This window comes from Linepithema humile, chromosome 1 (genome assembly GCF_040581485.1).
Source record: "Linepithema humile isolate Giens D197 chromosome 1, Lhum_UNIL_v1.0, whole genome shotgun sequence".
Taxonomy (NCBI): domain Eukaryota; kingdom Metazoa; phylum Arthropoda; class Insecta; order Hymenoptera; family Formicidae; genus Linepithema; species Linepithema humile.
The window spans coordinates 30692071-30705030 of NC_090128.1; the positions used below are offsets into that span (position 1 = coordinate 30692071).

The 12960-nt window shown below is 31.8% G+C and overlaps 2 protein-coding genes across 2 annotated transcripts; one reads left to right on the forward strand and one right to left on the reverse strand.

Annotated features, from left to right (window-relative positions):
• Positions 1-1213: 1213 nt before the first annotated feature.
• On the forward strand, positions 1214-3890 carry LOC136997224 (general transcription and DNA repair factor IIH helicase subunit XPD-like). The gene is made up of 6 exons (XM_067347696.1): positions 1214-1402; positions 1490-1738; positions 1955-2104; positions 2256-2535; positions 2619-2729; positions 2806-3890. The coding sequence occupies exons 3-6, from the start codon at positions 2049-2051 to the stop codon at positions 2839-2841; spliced, it is 483 nt and encodes a 160-aa protein (XP_067203797.1). The 5' UTR covers positions 1214-1402; positions 1490-1738; positions 1955-2048; the 3' UTR covers positions 2842-3890.
• A 4488-nt stretch (positions 3891-8378) lies between these two features.
• LOC136997223 (forkhead box protein P2-like) lies at positions 8379-12899 on the reverse strand. Its single transcript, XM_067347695.1, has 3 exons — positions 9180-12899; positions 8772-9038; positions 8379-8684 (listed from the first exon to the last, which is right to left on the reverse strand). The coding sequence occupies exons 1-3, from the start codon at positions 9196-9198 to the stop codon at positions 8482-8484; spliced, it is 489 nt and encodes a 162-aa protein (XP_067203796.1). The 5' UTR covers positions 9199-12899; the 3' UTR covers positions 8379-8481.
• Between the last annotated feature and the right edge of the window lie 61 nt (positions 12900-12960).

Below are 12960 nucleotides of genomic sequence, written 5' to 3' on the forward strand. Positions count from 1 at the left end.
GCGAGTGCTAAGTGAATAAAGATATTTTATTTCTCATTGAACATCGTTCAATAATTATCTCCCTTGGATCAACCCCCTTGGCCCTACACGACGGATCCCGAATCCTGCGTTGGCCCGCGACGAGATCTTTGAGTCACGGGCACGGCGTAACAATATATATAAAGAAAATAAAAAGAATAAATAAGTAATGAATTAAAAATGATACTTTTTGAGGTTTGGAAGAATCAGCAGTATTGTATTTATTTGCAAAATATATTTTTATAATTATCTTTATATTATATATGTTTAATTATGTAAATTTAATATCAATGTTATGTAAATTTAATTCAATAAAAAGTTATTTTATTATAAATAAAAGCTTGAAATATAATATATACAAATATGCTGTGCATTTTTATTCTATACAATTAATTTTCTAACTTTGAAAAATGCTATTCTTAAGTATTACATTAGAAATTTTCTAATACTGAACAACTACCCAGATAGCAAACAGAATTCAAAAAGAATTCCTCAAGAATTCGCAGATTCCAAAATGAATTCTTTAATGTGTCTCATTTCCATCCCAAAAAAATTCATAATTAACCCAGCAAACACTGAATTTAACTGCAACATAACATGAAAGTAACATGTAATGTAACAGATGTTACACGGTATTTATATTACATTAATATAAATTTCTTTTTTAGGCGCAATATAATAGCTATTTCATAGCTGTTACATTGCTTTGTTAGCTTCTCGTTATTTAAAAATAGAAGTAATATAACATAAATATAACATATTATACAACAAATGTTATATTGATTTTATATTAATGTTATGAAACCTGTCATATAACAATTATTTTAATATTGGTAAAGAAATTGCTATGGCTATTCTGCATAATTACCGAAATTTGTATTATAATGTTTCTGCAATAATTTAATTTATTATTTTCAATTACGCGGGATTTATTAGTCATTAGCAGAAACCGGATACGGACTCTAATGTAAATAGCTAATATTACGTTATTTATATTAGGTTATTTATGTTAACGGTACTAACGGTATACAGCGCGCGCATTGTCTTCTATGCGCGCGATTGACTCGTACATTTTATTGCGCCGCGTGCATTGCTTGTACGCGCGCAATTGGACCATGAGAGCTACACGACACTTGCGCACGCGTGCTTTGGTGATTGATATGAAGAAGCATTACAATCATGAGAAGGAATCAACTTCGGCGTCAGCAGGATCATCGGCCATTTTTACACCGTTCAAGAGGACGACTATTGGCATCAAGTCCAATGTATAGAATCCGAGGCCGGACTCGTCACGGTTTTCTTCATCGACGAGGGATACAAGAAGCAGTACAAATCCAATTTGCTGCATCCCTTGGAGAAGATATTCTGCATCCTTCCCGCTCAGGTGACGCATCTGTAGTCGATTCACTGTCGCTTCTGTTTGATCTTTGCGCTAACAATATTAATAATGCACGAGTGCATTTTTATACAGGCGATTAGAGTGGCTCTTCATGAATTGGTGGCTTTTCAAGATTACGCCCAGGCGACTACGGAAATTGAAAATTATCTCACTTCCGATCGCATGTTTTTAGTGACGGTGCACAGTACGAATACTGACGAATATGGTTCTTATACAACAGTGACTTTTTACGACATCAGCAAAGAGGACGCGGACGAAAATGTGAATCAAATTGTATTCGACAAAACTTTGAATCACATCATCGCCTCATCTAAAACCGATGTAATTATCTACGATTTAATTCGTATTTTGTTTAATCTTTTGTTGCAGCAATATGCCTAACTGCATGGCAATGTATAAAATTTGAATTATAAATTTTCGTTTAAAAAAACATCACTTTTCAAAAGCAGAAGTTGCTGCTCGATTATATTAAAAAATTCTCCAAAGGGTTCATTCATTTTTGTAATTTTTTAATCATATTCCATTTCTTTTTCACAGGCGAGAAAATTAATCAAACTATATGTTACACACATTGACAAGCTTGGTAAGGTCTATGCGCAGTTGGACACACTCGTCAGGACTCTATTGAACGATGAGATTATATGGCATTTTAGGGACATTGCCTATTGGAGATGCCTTCGGGTACTGGTAAGACAATAACTCTATTATCACTAATAGTAGCATACATGTTAGAACATCCATTGGATGTTACAAAATTAATTTACTGTTCTCGAACAGAGAATAGAGATAGAGAAGATCTCTTATAATGACAATTATCTATCTTTGTTCAACATCGCAGGTATGATCAAGGGGTTGTGGATCAGCTTCAAAGGCACAAGCTGCTGTTTATCGAAACTCAAGATTCGGCAGAGACCAGTTTGGCTCTGATCAATTATATAAAGGCCTGCGAGAACGGCAGAGGTGCCGTTCTGCTCTCGGTAGCTCGTAGAAAGGTGTCCGAGGGCGTTGACTTCGATCATCACTTGGGCAGAGCTGTACTCATGTTCGGCATACCTTACGTGTACACGCAATCGCGGATCTTGAAGGCACGTTTAGAATATCTGAGAGATCAGTTTCAGGTGAGCGTGATGTAAATAATTTAAACTAATGTTATTTATGTTTGCATATGCTTGAATAAATTATTGTTCCGATATTCTCGAAGAGTCGGGAGAACGATTTCTTAACTTTCGATGCCATGAGACACGCCGCTCAGTGCGTAGGACGCGCGATCAGAGGCAAGACGGATTACGGTATCATGGTGTTCGCAGATAAGGTAACTCTTTTGAAAATAATCCATCCGTGTTTCTAGAAATGTGTGTTTTTTTAACAAACGATGTTCATCACTGCAGAGATTCTCGAGAACGGACAAACGGAGCAAATATTGAAATAAAAAGATTATTTATATGTGACAAATAACTTTCGAATATAACATTATATTTGACAAGTGATTTGAAGCATATGAAGACATTAGCATATTTTGACTTATTTGTCGCAGATCGGTTTTGTGTTTATAAATGTACACAATTGGTAAATTTAAATATATATGTTTATAAATTTATGATTTAACACAATAAGTTAAATTCATAATATAATAAATTACAGTTATTATTTTGAAACATAATATTCTTTATATTATGCTTCAAAGAACATATGTTTTTACATTTATAAAAACTAAACCAATTTCATGAATATAATAAACTTTTCTGTAGTGACGAAGCTTCGAGTGACGTTCTCAGTACATATTAAATAAGAATAACAAAAATCAGAATAATTAATAATTGCTCGAAATATGTATTACAAAGGTTTGTGGAAATTTGATCGTATTCTCTAACTTAAAATAGATGCAATATTTACGTCACTCGATATTTGAAGAAAGAACCGTTTGATATTATATATTTTGCAATTGAACATAAAAATATTACTTTTTTGCAAAATATTTTCATGAAAAAAGTAGACGTCAGAACCTTTAGCAAATCACTAACAGGACCATATTATCATAGAATTGGAGGATTCTATATTTCGCAGTTGGGCATAGAAGTATCGCTTTTTTCGTGCATAAGAAAACGGTATTTCCAAATCCATGTACGAAATGTATATTCCTTTAGTTCCTTTTTACAATGCTTGCGTAAATAACTTTTGGAGCGTTTGGATGTCTACATTTTATATGACTTTATGAAATGGTTTTGAATAATTATGTAAAAAGTAAAAGTTCGAAAAGATTGGTAAATGCGCAAGAAACAACTATAATATCCATGTTATTAAAAATTAAACCGAATGAGCGACTGTGTCAATTTTGTACAAAATTACCGAATATTCGAACAAATGTATGTCTTGCGATAATAAATATTGTTACATTAAATTTTTTAATATTCGTAAACATGTAGAAAGAAGCATATACAAATTAATAAATACGAAGAGAAGAGAAAAGTAAGAATACCACCGTTGAAATATGTTAATTATTTGAACAGATTATAATTTAGCAATATATTATCAGTGCGTACGTTCCGTTTAAACTTGAATCTTTAGTAAATAATGTATCAATATTCTAAAGTATTACAAACATGTAGGAGATTGTACCTATTATTTATCATTTCAATGTTATTTTTATTTACAAATTTTTCAACTGTGGAATTAATGTTGTTCCTAAAATATTACAAGAAAGAAATCATTTTGATACTTTAATATTTTAAAATTTCTCGAATTTTTTATAAACTTAATGTTATTGTTTGCGTGATAAATTCAAGCTTTGGCACATAGGTCTGCACGTGCAAATGACAGATAAAATTCATGTATTCATTTAAATGTAATTTCAGGTTGATTGTATATTCACACAGATACATATGGTATGTGATAATAATTGTTACATTTATAATACATACACCTAAAATAAAAAAAAATATATATATATATATATATATATATATATACAAGAAAAAATCACATTTTATATTTATTAGATTATACAAATATTTATTACAATCTCCCAAAAAATAAAAAAAGAAACGTTTAATTTCTATTAAGATGAACAAGTGGTATCGAAGCGATTATCTGCTTGCTTTATGACATTGAACAGAAAAAATTCAAGAATGTAGCGCGCGCGCGCGCGTGTGTGCGTATGATGAGTGATTATTCGTTCTCACATAGCTTTCCTTTTTGTAATAGATTGCGCGAGCATTGCGCTCTACATATTTACATATCGGACGTAAATCACACAGCTTTTATGACATTGGTAGCCCTTAAATCTACAATATTCGCGTTAAACTCTTAAAACATCACGTGTTATAACTTTAAATAACTATAGAAAAATAATAATTTTTTAGTTACATAAGAATTGGATGCAAATTATTACTTTAATTATAATTTGGATTTTATATACACAGGTAGTTCCGTCTAACAATGGATAAAAATGTTTTTGGCAGACAGAAAAATGAACAACTACTGAATGTGTGATCAATCCGGTTACAAAATACCTCAATCTGTTACAACAAAGAAAAACGATAATAACATTAATAATTATAGAAATATTTTTCTCACTATGACAAGTAAATTATTATTAATATATGTATATATAGGAATATTTTGCATTCATATTATTAACATATAAACCTTTTGTAGGAGAAATTAGTTCAGATTACATATATCGAAACAATTTCTTACAAAACAAGAGGCCTAATGTTTCTTTTGTGGAGGACACAGTAGATAACGATGAACAGTTCATCTCAAATATGAAAAAAATAATTGATAAGAATTATAACATGCAAAATTAATTCATAAATGATCTGCATATGTATAATTATTGTGTTTTATATTTAATTTAATCCTTTGTTGCACTTAGGTACAACAAAGAAAATTGCAGCATAAGAAATTTCCAAGGCAGATTATCAAAGAAAAAGAAAAGTGCATTTACCGACGAAGATCAGAATCTAATAAAACGGTTTAAAAAATCTGTGGACGACAACAAAACTATGTCTGTATTTCCGCAAAATATACAGCAATCTGTAACTACAACTCCTGTTAGCAATCGCAATTATTCAGTGAGAGCAAGTATCCCACAGATTACTTCAACTTTTGCATCGCATAATAAGAGTTTAAGGTATACCTCACATTTAAGGGGGTTATCGCAATTTTTCAACAATTTAAGAATATTTTGAAAAAATTACCATGTATAAATAACATTATTATGTACAACATGTCAAAATTTCAGAGGACTCAGCTTCACCGAAATCGAGATATAAATTCTCAAAGTTGTGAATTTTAATATTGAATCTTATGGAGGGATCGTTGTGAAAGGCATATTTTAAACAATAGCGTCGAAACAAAATTTAGGAAAATTTTTAAAAACTAATATGTTATTAAGGATTGTAGTCACTATACTATAGTTGAATTTCAGGAAGCTTAGCTTCACGGTTTCCAAAATATTGCGTTTAAAAGTTCAAAACACAGAAAATTAGACGTTACATGCTATCAAGACGTGGCAACGTTGCGACTGCTGGCCGACGACACGTGAGATTTCCGCGGCAGAAAACATGTAGGAATTTATTTATTTAATATAGGCATAAGTATAGAGTAGATCAGAAAAAAAAATAAAAAATTATATTATAAAATAATATAAAAATCTTAAAAATGATTAAAATATATTAAAATACATACATATACAGATATATATATATATATATATATATATATATACATATTTTTTTTTTTTTATATTTTAATTATTTTTTTAAGATCTTTATATTATTTTATATTTTTTTATTTATATATATATAATATATACGTATATAAACAATTTAATTAAAAATAAATTATCTTAATACATAAATCTTTCTTTGAAAAACTAAAAGTGAACAACTAAAAGTGCGTTGTTGCCGGATCACTATTTTCTTACGCAATTGATAGTGTGTGTATACACAGACGAAACACTAGCGCTCTTGCACAGACAGTCAGTTACAAAAACTAAGCTTTGGAAGAAGAGTGAGAAGTACGCAATGGGAACCAGGCGCGCGCAGCTCGCGGCACTGTATTTTTGAGGCGCATTGTACCACGATAACCCCCTTAAGATATTATTTGAAATATATTACAGTAAATAGTAATTGTAGATTTGTTCGTTAAAGTGGTGTTTTATTTTCAGAAACAATACAAATCAATTACTGTTTCATGTAACTTCAAAGGTGCAGAAAAATGATCAAATGGTAATACCTGAAACTACAAAATCTGTCACCGAAACAGAAATCGAGCAATTCTGTTACGAAATACAGTACTTTACACCGCCCCAGGAAGATAATTAAATAATTTACAGCTTATTATTACATAACTTTGCTAATTTATTATAATATTAGAAACAAAAGTTTGAATATTTATTACATTTTATCATTTGTTCAAAGTAGAATAGTTTGTTTCCTACGGTTTTTCTGATTTTATTACACATAATGTTGATAAATCAATAAATAAGTGCAAATAATTCTTTATGTTTTAAAATCCTTTAAAATAAAATTAGTTATATTACTTCTGCCTTCTGTTACATTTCTGTCAAAATGTGTTATGTACAGTGATGCAAACTCGAGCCGGCCAGCACCCGAGCACCGCGGTAGGGGAAGCACGCACACAAACGAGAATCGTGACGTCACACGTACGTGTGCGCTTCGTCGTTCAGTTTGTAGAAGCGAGTGGACATACGTGTTCCGTCTCCTTTTTATCAAAGCGACGTTGCGCGCTTGTTGCGTATGACAACGTGAAATGCTTTTTCGAGATTTATGTGATCTTGTAAAAAGTAAATAATATTGATATTAATAAAATATCAGAACATTAAATGTTTATGAATTATTAATATGCGTTAATTGCGATAGTTAATACTTTAGAGTTTAATATTATGTTATACAGGGTGTCTCATAACTACCGCTTAATACTTTAATAGTATCTTTTGGAGATAAAATAGAGTAAAGAATCTTAATACAAAAATATCAAGGCTACAATAGTTTTTAAGTTATAAACGATCAAAGATGCTAATGATGTCGCGTAGGACGCTCGCCTGGCACGCTCAGGTCCGCAATTACACGTACACGCGTACCGATCTGTCAACTGCTATTGATTTTTACAAGTCAGGTGATATTGATTTTTACTGCACAGCTGATTTTTCACGGACGTGAAATGCATGTGGATTTTCGTTACTCCAAATGTGAGAGTTGTGGCTGTTAACTACTCCTTCACGAGTAAAACGTGACTCGTCTGTAAATAAAATTTTATGGACAAAACCAGAATCTTTATTTTCATTTTCCAATAATCATGTTGAAAATGATGGGAGATTATACATGAACATTACGATATACTTATTGTATTTTCTGTATCAGATTAAAACGCTTACAATAAATACAATGTAACGCATCTTTATCGCGCGCGAAAACATTTTCATCTAGAAGAATCTAATTTTATACATTGTTATTAGAGAATTAAAATAGAGATTCTGATTTGGTCATTAAAATGTTATTTACGGACGAGTCATGTTTTACTGGTGAAGGAGTATTTAACAGTCACAACTCCCATATTTTGAGTGACGAAAATCCACATGCATTTTGCGTCCGTGGAAAATCAGCTGTGCAGTAAAAATCAATATCACCTGACTTGTAAAAATCAATAACAGTTGACAGATCGGTACGCGTGTAGTTACGGACCTAAACGCGCCGGTTCTACACGATATCATTGACAATCTTTGATCGATTACAAGCCTAATTTAAATCTCAAATAGTTTTATTATTAATTATTGAGTGGTCTTCCGCGCCACCCATGAGGTGCCACTTATAGCGCGTTAGGTTTTTCAACGTGGACCTTCGCCGGTAGCCCTATTATACCACATTGTATTTTAAATAGTAATATATATTATATTATATACTATTATATACTAACACTAATACTTTTTTTGTAGTATACTATTTAACTATGCTATACTATATTACTACGCTGTACTTTCAGGCATTATATAATAAAAAAAAACCAATTTTTTCATTTTTTATTTTATTTATTGAATATAATTACTTAATAAAAATATTTTTTATTATTGTGAGGCCGCCACGGCCCCCTCTACCGCCAGGGCCTCCTCTGCCGCCACGGCCTCCTCTGCTGCTACGGGCGCATCGTCCTCCGGTACCGCCACGTTCTCCTCTACCGCTGGCAAAGCCTCCTCGCTGGCGGTACCAGCGGGCCCTAGAGCGGCCGGCTCCTCTTCTTTTTCTTTCTAAAAAATTAATAAAAGTATTTACAATTAGATTTACGATTGTATACTCGTATATTAATTAATAATTGTATTGTATAAATAACTTACTAGCTTTGTTTTTTGGTTGCTGCTGTTGCGGCTGTTCCTGTTGCTGCTGTTGCGGCTGTTCCTGTTGCTGCTGTTGCGGCTGTTCCTGTTGCTGCTGCAGCAGCAGCAGCTGCTGCTGCTGCTGTTGCTGCTGCTGCTGCTGCAGCTGCTGCAGCTGATACAGCTGTTGCTGTGTTTCCAGCTGTCGTTGTTGTTGTGCTTGTTGCTGCTGCAGTATTTGCTGCAGCAGCTGATGCAAGGATGCACCTTCTTCTTGCGTAGTATGTTCTGTTAAAATAAAAAAGAAATATATATTTTATCAATTAGTAACATAAACATACAAAACAAATTATGACGTAGTTTTTTTAAAACATTTTTACGTCCGTTTTATAACAAAAATGAATAATAATAATTTTATTTATTACTTACGAGACAAATTGCCTTCCATTGCAAACGTTTTGCACTTTTGTCAGCAGGACACGGGTGCGGCTGACATGTAACAATAGTAAACCGCTGCGCGGGGCCGCGTCTGTTGTTCTATTGTTTGTTAAGAAGCACGGTTTATTTTTACTTCTATACTCTATATGTCGTTAATTTTTTTGACGTTCATTAGCCTGTGTAGTACTCTTGTTGGCTTATAATTGCGAGTAAACGTATTTCTTACACGTTTTATTAAATCGCAACGTTGATGAGAAAACTGAGACAATCTCGACTGTAAGTTTTTCAATATATTTCCATATATTTCCTTGTTTTTTCTTCTTTTAATTTTCGTCTAATTTAATTCTTCGTCTTTGTTTCTTTTTTCTTCTATATTAAAATGTGCGATTCTGTACAAAAAAAATCTAAGCGAAGCTTTTTTGAAGGCTGGCTTAGCAATGATCGGTATAAATCTTGGATACGAAAAGTACCGTTAAATGACAGTTTTTTTCATTGCACTATTTGTAATAAAGATTTTTCTTGTAACACGCGCATTTCTAGACATGCGGATTCTATGTGTCACAAAAATAATATTAAAAAAAACACATCTGTTTTGTTAAATAATAATGATGTAAGTTTAAAAAAAAGTACTTCTAATATACTTAAATTTCAAAAAGAATGGTTAGAAATGGAGCATTTTCAACCATGGTTACGTGAAGCATTACATGACGAAAAATTATTTTTTTGCTCCATTTGTGAAAAATACATGTCTGCTAAATTGTCGCATATTTATGATTATGCAGAATCCGTAGCACACACTACAATAGCTAAGAAAAAGAATTTAGAAAAAAAGAAAACAGACAAAGATGTTAATATGACAGAATCATTTTTATCATTTGATGAGCGAAAGAAAGCAGCAGAAATTCGATATGCTGCTTTCATCGCCGAAAAAAACATTTCGCATCAAACTGCGACAGACATTCTAACATTTTTCCAACAAATAGGAAAAGATTCTGACGTATTACAAAATATGAAAATGAGTCGGACTAAGTGTCAAAAGATTATTTCGAACGTGTTGTGTCCGGTTGAAACGGATCGTGTAGTCGATATTATTCAAAATACTAAATTTACTATTTTTATTGATGAAACGTCTGACATTTCTAATCAAAAATGGATGACGTTTCTTGTTCGGTATGTTGATCCTGCAACATTAGACATTCGCTCACAATTAGTAAAATTAATAGATATTGATGCAAAAAATAGCAGTGCGGATAAATTGTTTGATGCTTTTAAAAATGAAATGTATAGACATCAAATTCCATTTTTAAATATTATTGCTTTGTCAAGCGATAATGCACCCGTCATGACGGGCAAATATTCATCATTTAAAAGAAAGCTTGAGGAAAAATGTAAAAACTTAATAACATTTCCATGCCCATGCCATTCCGCTGCACTTGTTGCACATACAGCATGTGGTAAAATTCCAGAGTATTGCGAAGAATTCGTAAAAAAATTAGCTAATTTTATTAACGGTAGTCCAAAACGATCTGCTATTTTTGAAGAATTTTGTGAATGTTTTCAGGAGACAAATCGCAAAATTCTAAAGTTGTCCGACACACGATGGCTTTCTCGGCATTCATGTATTGAAAGACTTATAGAGTTTTGGGATACTGTCGAGCATTTTTTAAGAGAAATGGTAATGAGTGAAAAGACAAAATCTGGAGAAAATTTATTATCTGTAATGCAAAAACCTGATGTAAAAGCATATTTATTATTTTTAAAACATATTTTGAATTTTTTTAACTCTTTTAATGCATTTTTCCAAGCTCTGGAAACAAGAATTCAATTATTGCAACCAAAATCATTTCAGTTCCTTACCATAATTTGTAAACATTTTTTAAAACCAGAGCTTTTACAAAATATAAATAATAATTTTGAGTTTTCAAAAAAAGAAAATCAAAAATCTTTAAACGAAGTATATTTAGGAGATGAATGCGAAAAATATATTAACGAATTGATAATAGAAGGACACGCAGACGTAGTTGCAACAGTTCAAGAGAACTGTTTGCAATTCTACGTAACTGCTGCCCAAGAAATTTGTAAGAGATTACCAATAAATGACAAATTTTTATCAAAATTAAAAGTTTTTGAATCGGACACTGCTTTACGTGATATCAACAGAGAAACTTCATTCAATGATGTTTATTTTGTCGCTCAGACCATTGGCGGGTTTGACGAAAACGGTTTAAGAAAAGAATGGTTTGCTTTACATCAAAGTTTTACAGAAGCAGAAAAAGATAATTTGTCAATGTCAAATTTTGATGACATGTGGAAACAAATTTTAAAACATTCTCATCAATATCCCAATTTGAAGTCTCTTTTGAATGCTGCAAGATCGCTGCCAAATTCGAATGCCGATTCAGAAAGAATCTTTTCCTTGTTGCCGGACTTAAAAACGAAAAAACGAAATAAACTTTCGTCTGTTAGTGTCAATGCTACTTGCGTGCTTAAATCTGCATTGAAAGCGAGAAGGGAAACTGCTGTAGATATAGAAATTAATGAAAAGCATTTGTCTCTAATGTACACGGACAAATTGTATTCTGCATGTCCTAAGAAACAGAAAAGTCATCTAACATTATATGCTGCAAATGTTCATGAAATTGCTGGTCCCTCCTCGTCTAATGATATGCAATAATAATGTTTAAAATAAAATTTATTATTGCATTGCTCATTTCTAATGCTTATGCTAATGCTTCAAATGTTTAGAATATCATTTCTGTTACAGACATGATATCATGTACATTTGAACATTATGTCTTACATTAATGTATGTAAGACATCACACTTATAAATAATAGATATGTGTTAAAAATATCTTCCTAGATAGACATACGATTGCATCTTGAATACATAATTACAGTACTTATTAGCAGCATTAAATAGTGATTTGCAATTGATTATAATTGTATGTTATTATAATTATATAATAATATGCTAATTATTTAATTTAATTTTTGCATATTCTGTATTTCTATTTAATTTAAATTTCTACATATTTGTCTATCTAGGTTGTCTGCAAAAGATCACATTTGTGACCTACTGGTGGATAAAAAATACGTTGTCAGCAAAAAACCCGGTCATCACACCCTAGATTGCACATGTTCGCTTCATTTACATTTCCTAATCGTATCCAATGTTTTCATACAAACATGTGCTACTTGGGAACTGTGAACGACAGGTAAAACAGATAAATCTTGTCTGCAAAAAATATGAGACATATATATATATATATATATATATATATGTGTATATGTCTCTTTTTTGCAGACATGAGACATATACATATGTCACTTTTTTGCAGACACGAGACATATACATATGTCTCTCTTTTGCAGACACGAGACACACACGCACACACACATGTGTGTGTGTGTGTGTGTGTGTGTGTGTGTGTGTGTGTGTGTGTGTGTCTCTATTAAATATAAGTCTATATATTTATATATATACAGACACATATTCATATATATCTCCCTTTTGCAAACATAAAAAAATATTGAAATGTGGTATAATAGGGCTACAGGCGAAGGTCCACGTTGAAAAACCTAACGCGCTATAAGTGGCACCTCATGGGTGGCGCGGAAGACCACTCAATAATTAATAATAAAACTATTTGAGATTTTAATTAGGCTTGTAACACTTTTCCAAAGTATGTAATTAATTCTACAAAATTCTTAGGAAACAACAAAGTATGCATATCTAATATACTTAAATAATTACAGAGGTTGTACCAGTT